Source organism: Piliocolobus tephrosceles, chromosome X, assembly GCF_002776525.5.
Source record: "Piliocolobus tephrosceles isolate RC106 chromosome X, ASM277652v3, whole genome shotgun sequence".
Taxonomy (NCBI): domain Eukaryota; kingdom Metazoa; phylum Chordata; class Mammalia; order Primates; family Cercopithecidae; genus Piliocolobus; species Piliocolobus tephrosceles.
The window spans coordinates 85095328-85116993 of record NC_045455.1 but is presented as its reverse complement, the minus strand read 5'-3'; the positions used below and the strand labels follow the sequence as shown (position 1 = coordinate 85116993).

Genomic DNA, 21666 nt, shown 5'->3' with positions numbered 1-21666 from the left:
CATATAATTTTCGCTTCCTCTAAGTACTATTGAAGGCTCTCAACCAATGAGAGCTAGTGTGGCAGACCGTCCTGTGTGTTTTCAGTCAATGAGTGTTCAAATGCCAGACGGCAGCTCCTGTTAATCTAGGCATTGAATGTCAACAACTGCTAACATTACACAAGAAAAACAGTCATATATTATCCGCCTCCTACAGCCCTGTGAAACACCATTTATTCAGGGATGTCTAATCTTTTGGTTTCCCTGGGCCACATTGGAAGAATTGCTTTGGGCCACACATTAAATACACTAACACTAATGATAGCTGATGAGCTTTAAAAAACGAAATCGTGAAAATATCTCATAATGTTTTAAGAAAGTTTATGAATTTGTGTTGGGCCACATTCAAAGCCATCCGGGATGGGGCTGCGGATTGGACACACTTGACTTCTAGTTTGGTGAATTTGAGTCTCTGGATCCACCTGCCAATTTGCAGGAAATATAGGGGACAGAGGAACTTGTTAAACAACAAATGCATATGCAATCAACAAAATCCAGACTTGGGGACCTCTGCACATCAAATGACTTCTTCAATAGATAAATTATAATTTTATATATTGGTTTTTCCAGTTGATAAATTGTGAGGGAAAGAAGGGGATCAAGAAAGAACTTGAAAATTAAAAGAGATTTAAGAGGCAAATTTGGGACATACCTAATAGTGAGTATACCTAACTATTTTGAAGAATTTTGGTGCAAAGGGAAACTAGGAATAGCTTAGTAACTAGAAGGGGAAGTAGAGTGAAGAGAGTGCTTTGTTTTTAAGATAGGAGAAATAAACGCATGCTTGGATACTGACGGCAATGACCCAGCAGAAAGGAAGAGATTCAAGTTGCAAGAGAGAAGTGAGGATTGTTGGAGCGATTTGCTGGAGTAGACTCAGTAGAGAGCGATCTGGTGCTGCAGGCAGGGCTGGGCCTTGCTGAGGGCACCTGCAGCTCCCCTCCTGTCACAGCATGTGTGAGTGCAGGTGCAGTGGCTGGGACACGGTTGGTGGCCTGTGGAAGTTCTTTTCTGGTGGCTTCAGTTTTCTCAGGGAAGTAGGAAGCAAGATCATGGGAAAGAGGGATGATGGCAAGAGGAGGTGGAGGTTTCAAGTTTTATCATCCTAAAATCTCTCTGGAGGTGAGAAGAGTGCCAGCCCTTCCCTGTCCTCCAGGAAGGTGCTGAGGCCTCTGCATGTGAGGCAGGGTTTTCCTCAGGGGCTCCCAAGGGGAAAGCAGTCACTGCCTGTGCTCCTTGGGAATGGCCAGAACTAGAATTAACATGGGTTATTTCTTCCCCTGGTCTTATCTGTAGGAGGCTTCTGGTTGGAAGCACAACTCTTTGAAGTTTTCAATCTCATTTTCTCATTTTCAATGTGAAAAGTCAAAGAAATGTACAGAGCCTGCGTTTCAGCTAGGTCAACCAGTGGCTCCTGTTGACCAGCTCCCTGCATCCACGCACCTGCAGTGGCAGCTGGTTTAAAGGATTCTGAAGAATATGTGCACACAGACACTCAGATTATTGATCCTATTAGGTGAACCCATATGGATTTTCTTGAAAATTGTGTTTGCTTTGATAGGGCATTTTCCTGTGGACGCTACCTCACTGTCAACAAACGAGGACACTAAAGAACAGCCTCCCTTGGAAAATCCCTGCTTCAATGAAAGAAGTTAACAAGGCACTATCAAATCAGTTTATTTCCCTTACTAAGAGAGACTTTGTGGACAGATCGAAAGGTAAACACATTTGTTTTCCTTTTTTTTGCCGGGTCACGTAGTAGGCACTGGAGTTGCGGTGTTCGGCAGCATGCGTGTGTTCTTCTCCCTCAAGAAACTCCAAGTCCAGGCATGGAAACAGGCAATTTTGCAAATGAAAACCATCAAGTATCAAAAGGTGCACCTTGTGGGAGATGAGGGTTGCTATGGGCATACAGGAGGACATCCAGCCTAGTGTGGGACGGGAGGTCAGGAAAGGCTTCCCCGCCTGGCCCAAAGGATGAAGAGGAATGAGCCAAGCAAGGAGGTAGGGGAGAGTGTTGTTGCAGGATTGAAGGCCCTGGAGGAACATTTCAGGAACTGAAAGAACTTCGGCAAGAGTAGAGCATCAAGGGCAAAGGTAGGGTTGAGGGAGATCAGCGTGCGCAGAGACCACCCAGTCTGGAAGGGCCTTACAGGGCACACTAAAGAGTTTGGAGTTCCTCCCAGAAGCAATTAAGAGGTTTTTATTAAGATAGTAACACAATTCAGATGTCGGCTTTCAGAAGCCTCACACTGGCTGCAGAGTGAAGAATGGAGATGGTCTTCAGGAGGAAGATGGACAGGAGGAGCCTGTTAGAGGAGTGCAGAAAGGAGTGAGGTCACTTGACATAGGGCTGTGGCAGTGCAGGTGGAAGCAAGATCTGCAAGGTGGGGGCACGGGCACTTCAGTCAGCAATAAGCCCCTTCCAGGGTAGGGGCTGTGGCTCTTTGGCTCACATTGTCTCACCAGCACCCACCCCCGTGCCTGGCTTATCACAGGTGATGAAAATAAATATTGGCTGAACAAATAAATGAATGATAGGGATGAGTGACTGACAGATGTCAGGGATAAGGGAGTAACAGGAGTCTGCCTTGGAGTTCCATGTGGATGGGATGCTGGTGTCTTCTGTAGATAAGTAGGAAACCACGAGAGGATGAAGTGAGGGCCATTTTATTCTCTCCCTTGTTAGAGACGAAAAGTCCAGCATGCTGTTCATCCTACTTCCTGGAAGAGCACATGTGTCATGGGATGGGAGTTCTGCTATGCAGATTCCCCTGTGAGAATCTAGATTCTCTTATGCTTCACCTGGCTCTGCCCTTAGGGCTCTGGGGCTGGGAACACCTTTGACTGGTTTTTAGCAGGGTAAGTAGAGATGACATCATAGCTCCCATGTCTCAGGGGTGAAAAATGAGTTTCATCTATACCGACACATTTCCAGAAATGACATCTTTGGTGATTCAACGTAATTTTGTTCTTGCTTATCAGCAGGAAATTTACTTTATTGAGAATTCATGAAAATTGATTGTATTTTTAAACTCAAAGATGGAAACCTTTTCGTAAGTTACTGAGAAAGCAACACATGCTGGTGCACGGTTCTGAGCCCTGTGACAAAATAGCAGTTGGAGTATTGGTGTTCTCTTGCCTCTTGGTGACAAAATAATGACACCCAGTGACAGCTGAGGAAGGCTGGCTGCCCTGTGGGCTCTGAACACAAGCCAGGGAGTGCTGAGGCCCCTGTTCACCTGAGGAGAGGAGAATGACACACCTCGCAAGGCCTGGGTGTCTCTACTTTCATCCTACATCCCCCTTCCTGCCCCAACAGAGCCATCAATCCTTGTGAGTTGTGGATCTGTATCCCTGTCCCCTAAACAAGAACTTTATCTTTCCAGTTCTCTGGCCTTTTCTCCAACGTCATCCCTCTATCTCTAAAGTATTAATCCCACCCCACCGGCATGCACATTGACTGTAGTATATCCCATCTAGCATGTTCCAGATGAAAACAAAAACAGAGCTTTCCCTCAGCTCCATCTCTTCTTTTAGCTACTGTTCATTTCTCTGCTTCCCTTCATAAACAGCCAGCGTTTACTAAGACCTTAGCTTTTCATAAATTAACACAGTTAATTTTCACAACCTGTGAAGTTATTACCTCCAATCAAAGAGGGGGATCTAAAACTCAGTGTGGTTAAGCAACATGCCCAGGGTTGCCTGGCTCGGGACTGGTGGAGTCTAGGATTTGAACCCAGGCAGTCTGGCTTCTCTTGTTAGAACTACCTCCTTCCCAGCTAAAATTCCTTCAAGAGTCAGTTTATACACGGTGTTCTGAATTCCTAACTTCTTGTTTATAGTTTTTTAAAATTAAAATTTACTTTTATTAAACGAATGTATGCATATACTTAAATGATTACTTAGAGGCTTATAAAGAAACAACAGTAGTTCCTTGACCTACCTTGCTCCATCCCTACTCCTATTTCTCATTGGCAGTCAATTTCAATCTAGTTAACTATTTCTTCTTATGTGATTTTAAAATAATATGCTTCTACTACTCTTCCTTCATTCATAAATTTTAGACATTATTGACTTCTGTTTTGGAAGTCAAGGATTTGGCTGTCCTATAACTCTGTCTCACTGGTCCTCCATCTATCATGTCAATATAATTATATTACAGATTTCTTCTTAAATTCAATTGCTAGTGTATATATTATGATATGACATACTGTGATTACACGAGTATGTAAACGTTTGCTGCTGAGCCAAGTTGTATTTCATTATTTCCTTTACTTGTTGTTTTCTCTTATTTTTACCAGAATTAATTGTTTTTCTCTACGTATTTAGTTTTCTACATGCCCGTCACTATTTTTTTCCATACATTGTTGTACACTTACCAAATTTTTTCCCAAACACAATGACAGAATAGAACAGAGAAAAGAGAGGAGAGAAAAATATTAAAGGAGTAATGCAGGAAAAAATTCTCAGAGTTTCTAGATTGAAAGGGCCCCTGAATGCCTGACATAATGAATGACAAAAGACTGTCACTAATGCATGTAAGTGTGGAATTTCGGAATGTCAGCAATAAAGAGATCTTAAGAGTTTCCAGGGGGATGACATAAAAAAAGGATCAGAAATTAAAATGGCATCTGTCTTCTACACAGAAATCCTGGATGCTAGAAGACATTTGGAAAAATGTGTTGAAGGGAAGTGATTTCCAACCTAAAATTCTATATCCAGCCAAACTATCAAGCAAGTGTAATGAAGAAAAATAGACATTTCCAGATTGACAATAATATACTTTTGAAAGTTCCTCCAACACACCCTTTCTTAGGAAACTACCGGATAGTTGGATTGAGCCTTGGATTATCTTAACTTTTCTCTCCTAGCTTCTTTCTGTTTGTATCTTTGTTCTCTTTATTTGAAAACTTCTTTACCTTTTTTTGTTTGTTTGTTTGTTTGTTTGTTTGTTTGTTTGTTTTTCATGGAGACAGAGTCTCCACCAGGTTGGAGTGCAGTTGTGTGATCTTGGCTCACTGCAGCCTCTGCCTCCTGGATTCAAGCAATTCTCATGCCTTAGCCTCCTGAGTAGCTGGGACTGCAGGCATGCATCACCACATCCAGCTAATTTGTTTGTATTTTTAGTAGAGTCGGGGTTTTACCATGTTACCCAGGCTGGTCTTGAACTCCTGAGGTCAGGCAATCCACCCACCTTGGCCTCCCAAAGTGCTAGGATTACAGATGTAAGCCACCATGCCCAGCTGAAAACTTCTTTACTTTTTAATCTAGCTCTTCTAATAAATTTTATTACATGTCTCACATTTTTAATTTCTAAGCTCTCTTTCTTCCTCTCTCCAATTATTTTTTAAAAACAGCATTCTGTTCTTATTTTATAGATGCAATAATTCTCATGAATTTTAAGATATTTATGATATACTTTCAGCATTTTCATCTGTTTCTTGCATCGTATCTATTTTTCTCTGAGTGTCTTAATGGTCTAATGAAAATTTGATTGTCCATATTTGCAAGGGACCACAGGCAGATTTATTATAAAGCTAATAAAACTCAAGTTTCACTTTTGTGAACTCTTGTTTTTCTTAAAGTGGGTGCACACAAAATATTAAACTCCAGGGCTCAAAAACCTACAAATGAGGTACTCAAATATAATTAAAAACTATGTACAGAGAAGGGACTTGTTAGCTGGTACTTGACTTAGGTGATTAGAGGATGAGCTATCTTTTTTGGAGGAAATCCCTAAATGTCATTATTTGTGGATCAGTCTCTCCAGAGAGGTAATTCTGACTGCTGGCATTCTGAGAGCAGGATCGGCGAAGCAAGGGGTTGGGATCTTCCTGGCTGGTGTGCAGACTTTCACTGAACCCTCTTTTTTCAATCAAGCATCTCACTCTACTCACTTTTTACTGTGCCTGGTGTCCCTCAGTCCAGAGCTTCTTTGGTTCAGTTTTGTAGAGAATAAACTTCTGGTTAGGAAGGAATAGTCACATGATGAAGTGGGGTTATGAAGTTGTTCCGGGAAGCCACTTGGTATTCAAGTTTATAGCCAAGCCTCTGTGTTCAGCCCTGAGCCTCACTCCCTGCCTTCCACTGTACCTGTTACCTTTGAGCCTGCAAGTTCTCCGTAGTGTGGGTTACTTAGTTCATGTCTTTGCTGTTCCCCTCTGCAGTCATCTAGGCTTCAGCTTCCTCTACTTTGCTCAATCTGTTGCTACATCTACATTTGTTTTCCATTTTCTAAAAATGTATGAACATTTCTAATCTACGATCATTCCAATGGAGTTTGGGGACAGAGGTGTCCTAAATACAGGTATACAATCCACTGAGTTTAATGGGAAGCTTACCCTTTGACTTTTCAACCCCTTCCAACCTGGTGTCTGCCCCGACCATTCACTGAACTGCTCCTTTAAAGGTCTGCAATGACCTTCAATGGAGATTTTTCCATTTGCATCTTACCCAGCCTTTGAGCATCATTAACTGTGGTTTCTGCTCTCTCTCTCGGACCACTGTTCTCCTCGCACTCCTGTGTTTCCACACACTCCCAGTTCCCCCCTACTTTTTTGACCCTTCTGTCTGGTCATTTTTCTGTTTGGCCTCTATTAGAGTTTCTGATTCCTTTAAAGAGCAACTATCCTGAGAACCTCCACATTTGTATCTCTTCCCAAACCTCTCCTCAGACCCTCAGTTTCCTATACTGGGTGCTGAGTAAAAGCCTCATGAGCATTCCAACTCATCTCCTTCCCCCGGCAGCCAGTCTTCCTGCATTATCCATAGGTTGCCTCCAATTCTTTCACCACCTGGCAGCTAGAGGAGCTTTCCCAGTTTTGTCCCCTCTAACCCACTGTCCATAAGACAGCCACAGTGAGTCTCCAGATGTGCAAACTGATGTCACTTTATGGCTTAAAACCCTTCAGTGAATTTTCATTGTCCTCAGGATAAAAGCTAAATGCCTTACATGAGTCCTGTTCAATATGGTCCTGGCCGCCACACCGCCTCCTCCCTTGTCAGCCCCCATCCTCATGACGTTGCCAGCCGTCCCGACTCACACCCTCCACATACCTCCATGCCTTGTGGCCTTGTGCTGGCTGCACGCATTGCTTCCTCCCTGTGGAGCACGTCTCGCTTCCTTCTCAGCCTATGTCTACCCACAATTTAAGTCTAGTTATAGGCCTCACCTCTCTTCTGGAAGCCTTCTTTGATCCTCTACCTTTGGGTTGTTGGCCCTCCCATGTGTTTTAACAGCCCTGGTTCTTAACTTCTTTTGTAGGACTTATGATATTGTAATAATCTAAGCTTCTAAAGCACAAGGGCCATGTCTTAGCTTTTTATCCTCATTATGGAATTAAGGTAAATGACTGAGGAGCACTGAAAGGTGCTGCTTTTCACATTCAGGCTTAGAAAATGTGGCTTTGATGAATCAGAACAACTGATAGACAGTGGAGCTAGTTCCCATTTGGCTATAGGTTATGCGTCAATGGTCTTAATGGTTTTTTTGTTTGTTTTGTTTTGTTTGTTTGTTTTTGAGACAGAGTCTCACTCTGTCACCCAGGCTAGAGTGCAGTAGCCTGATCTTGACTCACTGCAAGCTCTGCCTCCCAAGTTCACGCCATTCTCCTGCCTCAGCCTCCCAAGTAGCTGGGACTACAGGCACCCGCCACCACACCCAGGTAATTTTTTTTTTTTTTTTTTTTTGTATTTTTTGTAGAGGCGGGGTTTCACCGTGTTAGCCAGGATGGTCTCAATCTCCTGACCTCGTGATCCACCCGTCTCGGCCTCCCAAAGTGCTGGATTACAGGCATGAGCCACCACGCCCGGCTGGTCCTAATAGTTTTGAATGGTCCTTGCTGAAAACTGACTTTTGGTTTGGGCCTTTCTGCGGATGCCATACCTAATCTTAAATGGGCCAGTTTCTTTCTTTGGGCTAAACCATTCCAGTTTTACTCCAGGGGGAAAGAAACCCAGGGGAGCTGAGCTCCTGAGGAACAGGACCCCTGCGGGGAGGCGTCACTGGGTCAGGTTAGCTCTAACTCATGGTTATTATTTCTGTCCATACTTCAGCACAACTGTGGGGGTTTTAGATGTTGCTTAGGTCCCTTTTTATCAGGAACCTCTCTTCCAAATAACGTGTGAAGCTCATGAACACAACATTTTATAAAGACAACAAAAGCATCAGTTTAAAAGAACTAAGCCCATGCTATGGAATGAACAATATATAGTTTAGTAGGAGTTACCTTCAGCATCGATTGATCACATAGGCAGTCACTAGAGTGTATTTCAGATATTAATTGCTAATCCATAGCAATTATGTTTCCAGGTTTTTTGGTGTGTGCATTCACTCATTAACTTAGTAAATACTTAATGAGTTCTATTACTGTGTTAAGTACAGATGGATCAATGAAGAGTGAGACTCTTTGTATTCTGCAAAACTCTTCCCAGGTGATTCTGATGTCTTATCTCCATGTGAGATCTATAGTTCCAAGGGTTATGGTTGTAAGACTCACCACATTCCCTGTTCATTCTATAGATATCTAAGTCTAGGTCCTGGCTTTTGCCTTTTCTGGGTCTTCATCTCCAATGATTCCACATCTATGCCGGTCCATCATTGTTCATGTGGAATGGACGTTCCAGACCCTTCACAGCCTGGCCCCAGCTTGCCTCTCCTGTTTTACCCTCAGCTCCTCCTCCCTGCCCTGCATGCCCCACCCTTCTGCGAGCAAGGCCAAGTTTCACAAACACACTATGCACTCTGCTTCTGTGTCGACCTGTTGTCAAAGCTCCTTACTGTGATGGCCTTTTAGTTCCTGTCGTCCTCCTCTTCCTCCAACACAGCCCCTGCTCATATTCTCTCTGGGCTCCTGTAGCACCCTATTCAAAGCCCTGAGTCAGTAATTCTTAAGCACATGGGTGGTTTGTTTTCATAGTGTAAGTGCCTGGGGCTCACTTCTGGAGGTTCTCAATGTCTGGGATAAGGGTCAGCAGATGTATTCTGAGAGACCCTTCCCAGGTTATTCTGATGTCATATTTCCATGTGAAATCCACAGTTCCAAATGTTATGGTTGCAAGAATTACCACACTCCCTACCTGTTTGTTCTGTAGATATCTTTGTATTCACACTAATTGTCTTAAGGTAGGACAATGATTTAATTATGTGTAACCTTGGCAAATAGCACAGAACTGACATAAGAACTGCAAACATTTGCTATGGAATGGTAGCTCTAGGGAAGAGATACAGATAAAAGCATCAAGTGTTTCAAAGGAAATTTGTTTTTGCTTATAAAGCTCCTAGTGAAAAAACCAAGTGCCTTAGTCTGTTTTGCGCAGCTTTGACAGAGTATGTGAGACTGGGTAATCTATAATGAAATACATTCATTTGTTTCATGGTTCTGGAGGCTGGGAAGCTGAGAGCATAATGCTGGCACCTTGCAAGAGCCTTCTTGCGGCATCATCCCATGGTGGAAAATGGAAGGACAAGAGCGTGAAAGTGGGAGAGAGAAAGGAAGCCAAACTCACCCTTTTATCAGGAACCCACTCTTGCAATAACTAGCCCACTCCCACGATAACAGCATTAATCCACTCATGAGGGCAGAGTGCCCAAGACCCAAACACCTCCCATTAGGCCCCACCTCCCAACACTGTCGCGTTAGGGATTAAGTTTTCTTTTGCGGGGACACATTCGAATCATAGCACTGAGTTATAGGTGGAAGTTACAGGAACAGCACCAGATGGTTTTTCAAAATATCTTAAGGGGTGCCCTGATTTTGAGCCCCACAAATTCCTCCCCTCTATAACCTGTCTTCTGTATGGGCAGTTTATGAGGTCATTACAAGGGCTATTAAATACTTATGCCCTCTCCTCCTGAGTTATCTAAAGTAAGAGGCAACATGTACTGGAATCCTCTCCTCCTCTGCTGGTCTAGACAGAAATCATTTTTAAAAAATCAATATAAAAATGCTCTCAGGTGCCAGCAGATGCAATTATGTATCCTTTGATATAAAATGTATACCAGTAGGTACCATTGTAAATCGTTTGATATACAATTTATATTAGGATTTATTCTGAAAAGATCTATTGGAAAACTAATTTGGAAGAGAATTGAGTTCAGTGTCAATAGTAATTTGCACTGTTTGGACATTGCTCATGAAATCCATGTTTTTGACATCTTTGTCTTTCTGAATAAAGATGGTGTTAGATGATATGCCTCTGAACTAAGTCTTTGTAGCAAGAATCAGGAATGAACTCATTCTAAGTGAGATGGATTGTGACTCTTGCCTCTCTAATCTGATAATGTTTGTAACGCTGGCTTCAGTGCTTCATAGATATTTAATGAATATGTTTTAGCAGAGATATTTCAAAGAAATAATAGTGGTGCTATCCACTAATGCCAGTGATGTTACCTAACCCTCCATCAGTAAGGGATAAGTTCGAATGTTTTTTTTTTCCAGATAATGGGGATGATATACACCACCCCATCTAGGCCTGCCAGATTAAGCAAATAAAACTATGGGATACCCAGTTAAATTTGAATAATGACATGCAGTAGATAGCAAGTATTTACACTAAAAAGTCATTATTTATCTGAAATTCAAATTTAACTGCGCATCCCATGTTTTATATGGCAACCTGGCCCTATCCAAAATCTCTCTGACACCCACCTCTGCCCCAGGGACCAGACAGACTCCGTGGAGTGATCAGCCTCTTCTGCTGCCCCTGAGCAGACTCGTGACATAAAAATACATTCACTAGAGACCACTTCTGATCATTTGAGCATATACTTCCTGTGACTGATAAAGCAGAAAATTATTTCTTCATTGAAGTGTTCATACAGAGCACCTTGACCGGACCTCTAAATACAGCAAGAATGGGTTTAGCTACTTTGTTCACAAGGAGTAAGTATTGCCTTCCATTTCCATTCCACCCCAGCTCAGAAGATGAAGAAAAGTTCTCACGTGTCTCTGGAATGTGAAAAGTTACTTCCTCGACCTCCAGACACCGAATTCCGAAGGAATTACCAAATTCCAGCTAAAATTCCTGAGCTTCAGGATTTCAGTTTCAAATACGGATGCTACTCAAGCTTGCCCGTTGCTTCTCAGGGTCTAGGTGAGTACAGCTGCGATTTCTTTTTCTTATTCTTTTTCTTTTTCTTTTCTTTTCTTTTTTTGAGATGGAGTTTCACTCTTGTAGCCCAGGCTGGAGTGCAGTGGCACGATCTCGGCTCACTGCAGTCTCCACCTCCCAGGTTCAAGTGATTCTCCTGCCTCAGCCTCCCAAGTAGCTGGGATTACAGGCGCCCACCATTACGCCCAGCTAATTTTTTTGTATTTTCAGTAGAGACGGGGTTTCGCCATGTTGGCCAGACTGGTCTAAAACGCCTGATGTCAGGTGATCTGCCTGCCTCAGCCTCCCAAAGTGCTGAGATTACAGGCGTGAGCCACCGTGCCCAGCCCAGCTGCGGTTTCTAAAACAACCTCATAGATCCTAACCCCTGGCCCCAAAACTTCTCAACACAGAGGACGCTGGCAGCCCGTTTTCGTAATAGTCAAGAAGAAAGCCAGGGATCCTGGCATGAAGTCAGAACTTCATGGCTGTGGCTCCCAACCTGGAACCCAGGGAGCCAGTACATTTCAGAAGATGACTGACTGCTTAGGCCAAGAAATGAGTGTCATCCCTGCTGGGCAGGGGCAGTGGTTGGGATTATGGGATACTTCCTCCTTTTAAAAAATGAGAGGAAGGATGCAGTTGCTGTAAAGTGACAGAAAGAGATGAGGCGGGAATCCAGTGTAGTCTCAATTTTCTACTGGAAGTGTATCCACGCGTGCATCCCTTGAAAGTTTTTAAAAATTCCACGACCAAGCCACCTCCAAGCTACTAGTTAAGCAGAAAACTTGGTGTCAGTCTGAGACATGATTCATTCCTGGCATGGAGTTGGGATCAAGTAGTACCTGAGACAATAATCACAGAATTGACGCTTAGCACCTCGGGGTTAGAAGGTGGTCTAGAAATTACCTTGCCCAGAGCCTCATGGAGTGTGTGAATCTGCCTGACTCCATCCTTGCCAAGGGGTGACAGTGCCCCTGCGTATCCACTTCAGGGTAGCCCCATGCCCCCTCGTTGTCCAATGCTCCAACTGTGTAGAAGTTTAGCAGCTGCAATATTCCTTGCTAAACTTCTAGCCTCTGGTTCCACTTCTTCCCATGGATGTTAATTAGTATAAATCTATTATTCTATGAAAACCTTGCCATATGCCTTGTAAGTTTTCTCTTTTCCAGTTAGAGCATTTCCAGGCCCTACAAACACTCTTCTCAGGGTGCAGCGTCAAATCCTCTCACCAGTCTGGGCCCTCCATTTGCTTAATGACCCCTTAAAGGGGATCCCTGGAGCTGAGAGCTGTTCTGAAGGTTTAAAAAGATCGGGCAAATTGTGAAAATCTGGTTTTTACGTCGTGATTTTATTACTTTTTTCACTGTAGTCTCTTGAATATCAGAACTCACATTAAATGAGCAATATTCATAATCAAATATAAGTGATTTGGGTGTTGCCTGCACCTCATACCCCCATTAGTCCAAATGGACAATGAGCCATGACTGTAGACATCATCGTTCTTCCACAATGCTCATCTGAAGATGCCTAGGTCTCTGGAGGGAGATCCCTTACTGTGCCATCCCAAATGTGCACAGGAGATGTCCTGAAAGAAAAAGAAGCTTCTATGAGGATCTTTGTTTATTAAGCAGGCAGTGAATGTCACCATCATAGTGGCCAAGGGCAAACTTCCTCTTTACCCTCTGAAAGTTTGCTGAAAAATCAACTGGCAAAAGGCAGATTAAATGGAGAAAAAGCATATAAATTTATTAACATGCATGGCAGTCAAGCAAAATATAAGAACTCAAAGAATTGATGGGAGGGTTGATGATTTTATACCATCTTGAGGTTATAGAAAGAGCTGGTTAAACAGGTTATGGGAGGGGGAGAAGAGCAGGCCTGGCTAGCAAAGGTGGTCTTGTTCAGTGGTAGCAGCCCCCAGAGAGAATGATGGTAAAGGTTTGTTTTAGGCCTATAAAGTCTGATCTTAGTTCATCTTTCTTAGATCCAGACAAGGGAAGGCCTTGGAAAGCCAGGCTGCATCAGTGCAGATTCCCTATGGATGCAGGTCACCCCACTCTCAAAGACAACTTTGCAGGGCTACTTGTATCTGCAGGCCTTCTCAACAGCCATCTCCAAGTATATCAAAGACGTGTAATTTGGGGTGAAATATTTCAGTTTCCTTCACCATCGTAATGCACTGACCTGCATAAGAGTCAAGTTTAGGGAAAACTTCTCTTCTGAAAGTGATGGTCCAACTCACCCTTCTGGTCATTGTCTCCCATCACTGCCCCTTCCAGCAGCAACAGGCTGGAAGTCCCTGTAGCTCTGCTTAGCCCTGGTCAATGGAAGAATTGGTTTAATACAGAGCCTTAGTGACCAGCATTGTGAAGGATACTGCCTAAGCTCAAAGCTGGGCTGGGGGCTGTCAGGGTCATTTTCAAACAATAAGGGTAAGACTGCTGTGCTTGGGTGCCAGCCTCCCGGCCTCTCCTCCCCTGTGTATTTCTGTAGTGCCTTCTGTGCTGCACAGCTACCTGAGGAACCAAGACCACACGAAGAAACAGACCACATACCAAAGTGACTATGACAAAACCTACCCAGATTTCTTAATGCTTTTAAACTCATTTACTTCCTCTCAAGTCAAAGAGTACCTTCAGAGTGTTTCTTACAAAGGTAAGATGAGGTCTTATTTCATGCACTTACAGATCATAATTCATTGCTTTTGCCAAATAGAAACTGTTCCAAGTTCTAGCCACTGGAGTTGAATGCCCACAAAAATGAAAACATTGCCTCAAAAAATAAAAAAAATCTCATGGTGTTGTGCAAACCTCAATCCACTGAAAAGACATTTTCCTTTAAGGAGGCCCCAGTGACTATATCCCTACTTATTAAAAAAGAGACACAGTTTTCACTCATTTCTGATCTCATTTTGCCTGTGGTTGAATTGCCCAAGGATGATTCCTCTTTCTCTTAGAGCTAATTGATTTCTCCTCTGGGTGTTTGTACAGTCACATTGTTTTGCTGTAGTTTGCCTAATCTTTATTTTCTCTTGCTGGTACATTTTTGTGACAGGCTTTTTAAGGTACAGGAGAATCTCTATATGTCACTCTCTCAAGGAGAGCAAATGCCATTGATGTCGCTTCACTCCACATGACAAAGACTTATCCTAGTTTGCAGCCAAGTGACTGGAATTATTTGGGAGCATCTTAGGGGCAACTGGTCAGTCTAACTGAGAGTGTGTAGAATGTCAACTCAGAGAATAAGAGAGCTTGAGGAGAGGAGACTAAGCTCTTCCTGTAACCTGCCTCTCAGCATCCTACGTGAGGGATCACACATCCCCCATTCCTCCTCATTTGTGGGCACAACACCCGATGCAGATGTAAAAATTTATATAAAATATATTCATATGCCAACTAAACTAATGTATCACATACATTTATAAAACATACAAACTTACAGAAGGAAGTAAAAACCGAATACCAATAAAGGTCTAATATTTATTCCTGTACCCAGCTGACCATTTTCTGTACCCCATTTTGTGCTCTAGGCTATTTGGGGGCTACTAATTTATTGTGTGCCCTGTGATGAGGTTGGGACTTCCACTGGCCATGTGGGATCCCTCCAAGTGCTCTTTGTCTCTCGTCTGACTCTCTTGGGCCTCCAGGTGCTGTCCCCAGCCACAATCAGAAGAGCTTGCACCTCGGAAATCCTCACTGAAAACCTTGTTTTTGGGATCTCCTGCCCTAAGGAACACTGAAAACCTACTGTAGGCAAGGCTGACAGGGAGGGGTGTGTGTGTGTGTGTGTGTGTGTGTGTGTGTTTTGGGAGAAAGGAGGTATTTTCCACTCTCACACATTATGGCTGAGAGCCTAAAGACCCTTCTAAGAACTTGAATGTTGGGTTTCAGGGAGGTACAAGAAGCAGGTGTTTCCCTCCTATTGAGACAGGAGTATGCATTTTCTGTTGAGAGAAAGGAACATGGAGGGAGTATGATGCCTCCCTGCTCTCCACAGATGCCTCTGGGCCAGTCTGGCACTTCAGAAGAAAACCAAGAGGCTCCTAAGGGTCCACCGGCTCAATCTTCCCAGAGGGTCCAGGCAAGGCTTTGCAGCAAGCTCAAGTCAGCCCGCCTGTTCTTGCTCTCAATTTTGTATATTAAATTATCCGCTGCATTTTACAAGAAGCTCTTTTTACCTTTAGGATCCACATCTGTTGGGCCCTGTAGAAAGAGGATTTTTGTCTTTGCTGAGCAGATGCTCCCATCTGCCCAGGGACTTGCAATGCAGATGCAGCTGTCATTTCTCTGCCCCCATGGAAACCATGGTGGCTGCAGGCACTGCTGTCTCTTACTGTGTGTCAGGTGCAATCCAAGCCTTAGTGGCGCCCCCTGAGGGTGAACTAGGGACTCCTCAAAGTGCTCTGACAGCCTTGGATCTACATTCTCCGAGATACCAAGATACCGTAAGCTGATCTTTCAGGTAAACACTCTGTCCACCTAATGGGGCTTTCCTCCCCAGACAGGTGAGGTATGACCTGTTAGCTAACAAGGTAACTTAGAATAAGCTAAGGTTTTGTTTCTTCTTAGCTCTTCTGCTTTCCTGGTTCCCTCGGGGCAGCACGAGGGGCAGGTGCCTAAAGGCTCATGCCCCAGAGCTTTGCTCTTGGGTGCTGCCTTGGGCTGATGCAAGATCTGCTTCCCATGGATTTTCACTCCTCTTTCCAAGCTCTGCTGTAGAATGGCCCACTCATCAATGCCAGCTTTGTTAGAAGCTGAAAAACAAATGGAAGATTCCCTCTGAATTCTTCTGCCCAAAACCTCTTGTCATTTTCTAGTGTCAGGGGTGGCACTGATGCTTTTCAGCTGGTGAATATCACAGCAGAGCTTTTGTAGCTGAGTATATATGCAGATAATTTAAGAACCTGGCAGATGTGTTAGGCAGAATTATTATTAACTCAGCTTAAATTATTTTACAGAATTATCTCTCATAGGTGGTAGGCTTTGATGGAATAGGAGCCTAGAACAGGTACATTTTGAGAGAGAGAGAGAGAGAGAAAGGGAAAAGACCAGGCTAGTTCTTAAGTAATGGACAAAGTTGGATAGGAGGTGAGGGTGTGGGAGAGAAATAGTGTGTGTGTAGGGGGTGAAACACAGAGAAGAGAAAACTCCAGTATGACAAAAAATAAAGCTGTGAAAGCATAAAGGAAAGAGAGCTGAAGGCAAACCTTTCATTTCCACTAACTCTGTGTCACCACTATTTGGTATTCAGTTTATTTATAACTTGAGGAGGTTGAACTAGTTATCTTTGGTGGCTATTCTACTTTCAAAATTGTTTTAATCCCCAAGTCTGCTTCAGACCACTCAAAAGCTTGCTCATTGGGCAACTGTTTCCTATTGGTAAAGACTGTGTCATCAGTCCACTTTGTCCCCAGTTGAAAGGTAAAATGATCTGAAACCCAGTTTTCTGTGAATTTGTTCAGCTATGGCTCCCTCCCTATCTCTTCCTCCAACTGAAACTCCCACAAATGGCCATGCAAAAGGTATTTCTTCCTAGCCTGTGATTCAGTATTAAGAATCAACGTATTTACTCAATAAATGCTCAGTTGATACAAAGATAAATAAGGAACCCTTCTTCTCGGGGAACTCATTATCTGGTATGGGAGATAAACACGTAATTAAAATGTCACCAGTTCTGTAATCAAAGTAATCTTTGGGTATGGTAGCAGCCTGTGAGGGGTACTCCCAACCCTGTGGATGGACAGGAGATGAGGAAAGGCTGCCTGGAAGAGGGATCCTTTAAGTCTTAAAGATGAATCTGCATAGTAAAGAGAAGCAGGACCATTCCTGGCAGAAGCAACAGCATAAACAAAATCATGAGGAAATGAATTTTCATTTATACATAATAAAGATTGGTATCATTGACTTACAACTGGTAGCCTTTTTGAACAGTTAAATTGACATTAAATTTTACACACTCTCATCCTTTTTTACTAATTCATGCAAAACTTGATGAACCGTGTATGTCTATCTCTGGTATCAGAAGAAAGGATTTTTTTCTTATATTAAGATAAATTCTTTGGTAATAGATACAATGCTTAAAATGTTTAAAACTAGAAAGACTGACAATAGCACATATCAGTGAGAGGAAGCAGTCAGAACCCCGTACAGCATTGGTGGCAATGTTAAAGAGTACTGAATACCATTCCTTTGTTGTTATTTTTGTTTTTGTTTTTGAGACAGAATCTCCCTCTGTCGCCCAGGCTGGAGTGCAGTGGCGCGATCTCAGCTCACTGCAACGTCTGCCTTGAGGATTCAAGCAATTCTCATGCCTCAGCTTCCCAAGCAGCTGGGATTACAGGCGTGTACCACCACGCCCAGCTAACTGTTTTTCGATTTTTTAGTAGAGACAGAGTTTTGCCATATTGGCCAGGCTAGTCTCAAACTCCTGGCCTCAAGTGATCCACCTGCCTTGGCCTTCCAAAGTGCTGGGATTACAGGCATGAGGCACTGTGCCCAGCCATCAAAGAGGACAATCGCTGTGGAAAGAGGTCTGACAGCTTCTCCTAAAGATAAACATATACCTACTCCATGACCCAGAAATTCCACTTCTGGGTATTTGCCCGAGAGAAAGGAAACCATATGTCCATAAAAGGACATGTGCAAGAATGTTTATAACCACTTCATTCTTAATAGCCTCAAACTGGATGCAACCCAAATCTCCAACAGTAGGAAAATAGATAAACTGTGACATATTCACATAATGAGATACCACTCAATAAAATGAAATTAGTTATTGATATATACAACAAAATGTATGAACCTCAAAACCATGCTGAATGAAAGAAGCCAGACACAAAACAATACCTTCTGTATGATTTCATTTATTTGAAGCTCTACAACTGGGAAAACTTACCTTTGATGAAAGAAACCAGAACAGTGGCTGTCTTGAAGTAGGGAGTGTTGACTGGGAAGGGGCATGAAGGGTCTTTTGGGATGGAAGGAATGATCTATATCATCCTGTGGTCATGGATTACAGTAATGCACATGTCACTTCATCAAACTGTACACAAAAGATTAGTGAATTTCACTTTATGAAAAGTATACCCAACTAAAAAAAATACTGGAGACAAGGTATAGAGTACGGTAGGGATGCTTCAAAATTAAACATGAAATCACAAAAACAAAGACATAATTGGAGAGAAAACAGGAACAAACACACACATGCACACACACACATGCACACACAGACATCCCTGATCTACAGGCCTCCACTGGCATTTGTGACATTGAGCAGGATAACATGAACATTGAATATGGGCATGACATCATTTGCATTTTCACTCCTTTTTGGTTTTGGCTGCACGGGTGATAACTGCTGGGAGTGAATAAAGTTTTACAGCTCCACTCTGTACTGTTAAAAATATATATGATTAAGGGCTGGGCGCAGTGGCTCCTGCCTGTAATCCCAGAACTTTGGGAGGCCGAGGCAGGTAGATCACTTGAGCTCAGGAGTCTGGGATTATACTAAAAGTACAAAAATTAGCTGGACATGGTGGCGCATGCCTGTAATCCCAGCTACTCGGGAGGCTGAGGCAGGAGAATTGCTTGAACTTGGGAGGCAGAGGTTGCAGTGAGCTGAGATCGCACCCCTGCGCTCCAGCCTGAGCAATAGAGTGAGACTCCATCTAAAAAAAAAAAGTATTATATATATATATATATATATATATATATATATATATATATATATAATATATATGATTAGGAGTAGGGAATCATAGATGTTCAGAACCAGACAAGACTCCTTAATGTTACAGATCAGGAAATGGAGGCCAGGGAGGGGAGTTGAAGGGCCTTCCCAAGGTCAGACAGTTACCATTCAAGGACAGCAAAGCTTACCAATGTTGGTGGGTACAAAAACAGCCCTGGCTTCTGTGAAAATTTTGGAAGAATAATCTGTATTGTTTATCATCACTGTTTATTACTATGCACCCAGTAATAAAAGGATAAGATGACCATTTATTGTTTTTGATGGGCCAGGCACTGTCTGGGTGCTTCACACACAGTATCCCTAATCTATTCCAACGTCTGTGCATGGCAAGTACTGCTGGCTGTATTCAAAGATGAGGAACTGAGGAAGTGGAGAGGTTAAATCATTTGCTAACACTTGCCAGCACAGAACTGAAACTTAAGCCTGTTTCATTCTGAAATTCGTGTTCTGTCCCTTGAATATTAAGTTTACTCTTCTTAATCAATAATTACACAACTGTGCCTGTTTAGGTATTAGGTATAATAGCCTGCTATTATTTTGATCTCTTATCCAATTTGTGTATTTAGTAACATTATTAGATATTTTCTTCTTTCTAGAATTTCTCAATTTAGTATTTAAATACTTACATGGAAATTTTCATCCTGTTTTTCTTCATACTTTTCAGATAGACAAATTATTGATCGCTTTATTCGTACTCACTGTGACACTAACAAAACAAAGAAATGAAAAGAGAAAATAGTACAAGTGAAGAAAATCTGAAAATCAATGGAAGCACGAGGACATTCTTAGTCATTTTCTCAATTATCAAGGAAAAATGAGATGCAAATAGCTTCAATTATGTTGTGATAGTCATGAATTTGTGTCTTTTGCTTTGCTTTATTTTTTAAATAATACAATTATTTAAGGCTACAAAATTTCCCCTGAACATAGCTTTAGCTATATCCAATAGGTTTTGATACAGTGTTTTTTCTTTTCCCTTTTGGATACTTAATTTGTGATTTCAATTTTGATTTCTCCTGTGAACTAGGAATTACGTGGAAGAGATTTTTTTAATGTCCCAGTAATTAGAGACTTAAAAAATCATTTTATTGCTTATCTCTTCTTTGAATGAATGAAAGTTTAAAAATCTGCTTTTGGGAAATCAATTACAGTTTTATTTAATGCGATTAATCAAGTATATGATTGTGTGTTACGTGAATATGAGAAAAAAATTATAGTTTATTGTATTTTTTAAATCCTTTATATCTTCAATTGTATACTTGAATTGTCCAATTCTGAAAGAATATTGGAACCTTCCACAATACATATATTTTTATTAATCTTCCCTTGTATTTCTGGGTTTTTTGCTTTATGTATGTGACTGCTGTATTTTGTATTCTATTAGGGTTTATGAATTATACAGAGCTTCTTCATTGATTAACATTGCCCCTTATATGTTATTCATCTTTGGCTGGTTAATGCTTTTTGGCTTTAAATTGCATTTTAGTTGATATTAATGTTGCTATTGGTGCTGGTTTGATTTTGGTTTTACCTTTGCATTTGCTCAGTATGTCCTTGCTTTCATTTCCAATCTGTCTTTATAACTTTGTTTCTAGAAATAAATTATGCCTGGCTTTTATTTTGTAACTAACATGACAGTCTTTGTCTTCAGAGAATTTAGTCAGTACAGAGCAACTGTGATGCTTCACATACTGGGTTTTGTTTTCTATATCTTTTTTTTTTTTTTTTTTTTTTTGCTTGCCGTTTGCTGTTTGTTCTTTTTAGTTTTACTTTTCCTAATTTTCTTCATTTTCCCCTCTAATGTTGGTTTTGGAAGTATATTGTTTTTCATGATACTAGTAGTTTTTATTACACATGGTCATTACTAGATTTGGGTTTCCCCCCCAGTATATAAAAATGCCATCATCTCTATGCTCTCAGGGCCTTGTACTTCCCCGTTCCTCCCATGGCTACTGACTGAGAAGACATCCTTTATTTCCTCATTTCACACTGTACTTTTCACTACATCCCCTGCACGTGCTCTTACGCACGTGCACACACACACACACACACACACACACACAGCTGCCAGCAGGGCTCGTGTGGAAAAGAAGCTTGCCCTCTAGGTTTCCCACCAGCAGCAAGAGTTTGTTGTTGTTGTTGTTGCTTTGGGGTTTGTTTGTTTGTTTCCTTTTTTGAGCCCTTGTTTGGGCCTGTCCTATTTCCTGCTCCCATTTTGTACCAAGGCAGTCATATCCCAACCATCCCTGCTTTAGACAGGGGTAGTTTTCTATTTATCAGCTAAGCGTCTCCCCACCCCAACGTCCTTTGCAGATCTGGGTCAATACTTGAGCATGAAGCTGCTTTTATGCCTTTCTTAGAGTGCTTAAGACTGTCAGAGTGGCCACCCAGGAGCTTTACATGGACTCTCTCTTGGTTTAGTGTGTGTAGTGTGGGACTTCCTGACTGTCCTCACAGCAACCGTTCCAAAGCAGAGGCCCATACTCCATCAGGGCCCTGAGCCAAATATTAATGAATGAGTAGCCCCTTTGGTCCACAAGATTTATTGAGCACCTACTACATGCCAAGCAGGGCTTTAGGGGATGGGGATAATGCACTAGTGAGACAGTAATGGAACTTCCATTCTAGAGGAGGGCACCAAGAGGGTCCTGTCTGAGATGAAACTTCAAGAGAAGAAGGAGCCAACCACATGGAGAGATGGGGCAAGACCTTTCCAGGCATAGATAACAGCAAGGCAAGGGCCTTAAGATAGTAACGATTTTGGTGTTCTAGGAACTGGAA

The 21666-nt window shown here is 42.3% G+C and overlaps 1 protein-coding gene across 4 annotated transcripts in view; it reads left to right on the top strand.

The window, feature by feature from the left end:
* TEX26 (testis expressed 26) overlaps positions 1–20204 on the top strand; it is a 40938-nt gene extending 20734 nt beyond the window's left edge. For 3 of the 4 annotated variants that reach the window (XM_023208670.2, XM_023208669.2, XM_023208672.2), the window contains 4 exons: positions 1601–1757; positions 10960–11136; positions 13630–13791; positions 19550–20204. In XM_023208670.2, coding sequence (XP_023064438.1) covers positions 1682–1757; positions 10960–11136; positions 13630–13791; positions 19550–19611 — 477 coding nt within the window. In that variant the 5' untranslated portion in view covers positions 1601–1681 and the 3' untranslated portion in view covers positions 19612–20204. The remainder of the gene's footprint in view (positions 1–1600; positions 1758–10959; positions 11137–13629; positions 13792–19549) is intronic. The other variant, XM_023208668.3, reaches the window with a different exon arrangement.
* The last annotated feature ends 1462 nt before the right edge of the window (positions 20205–21666 follow it).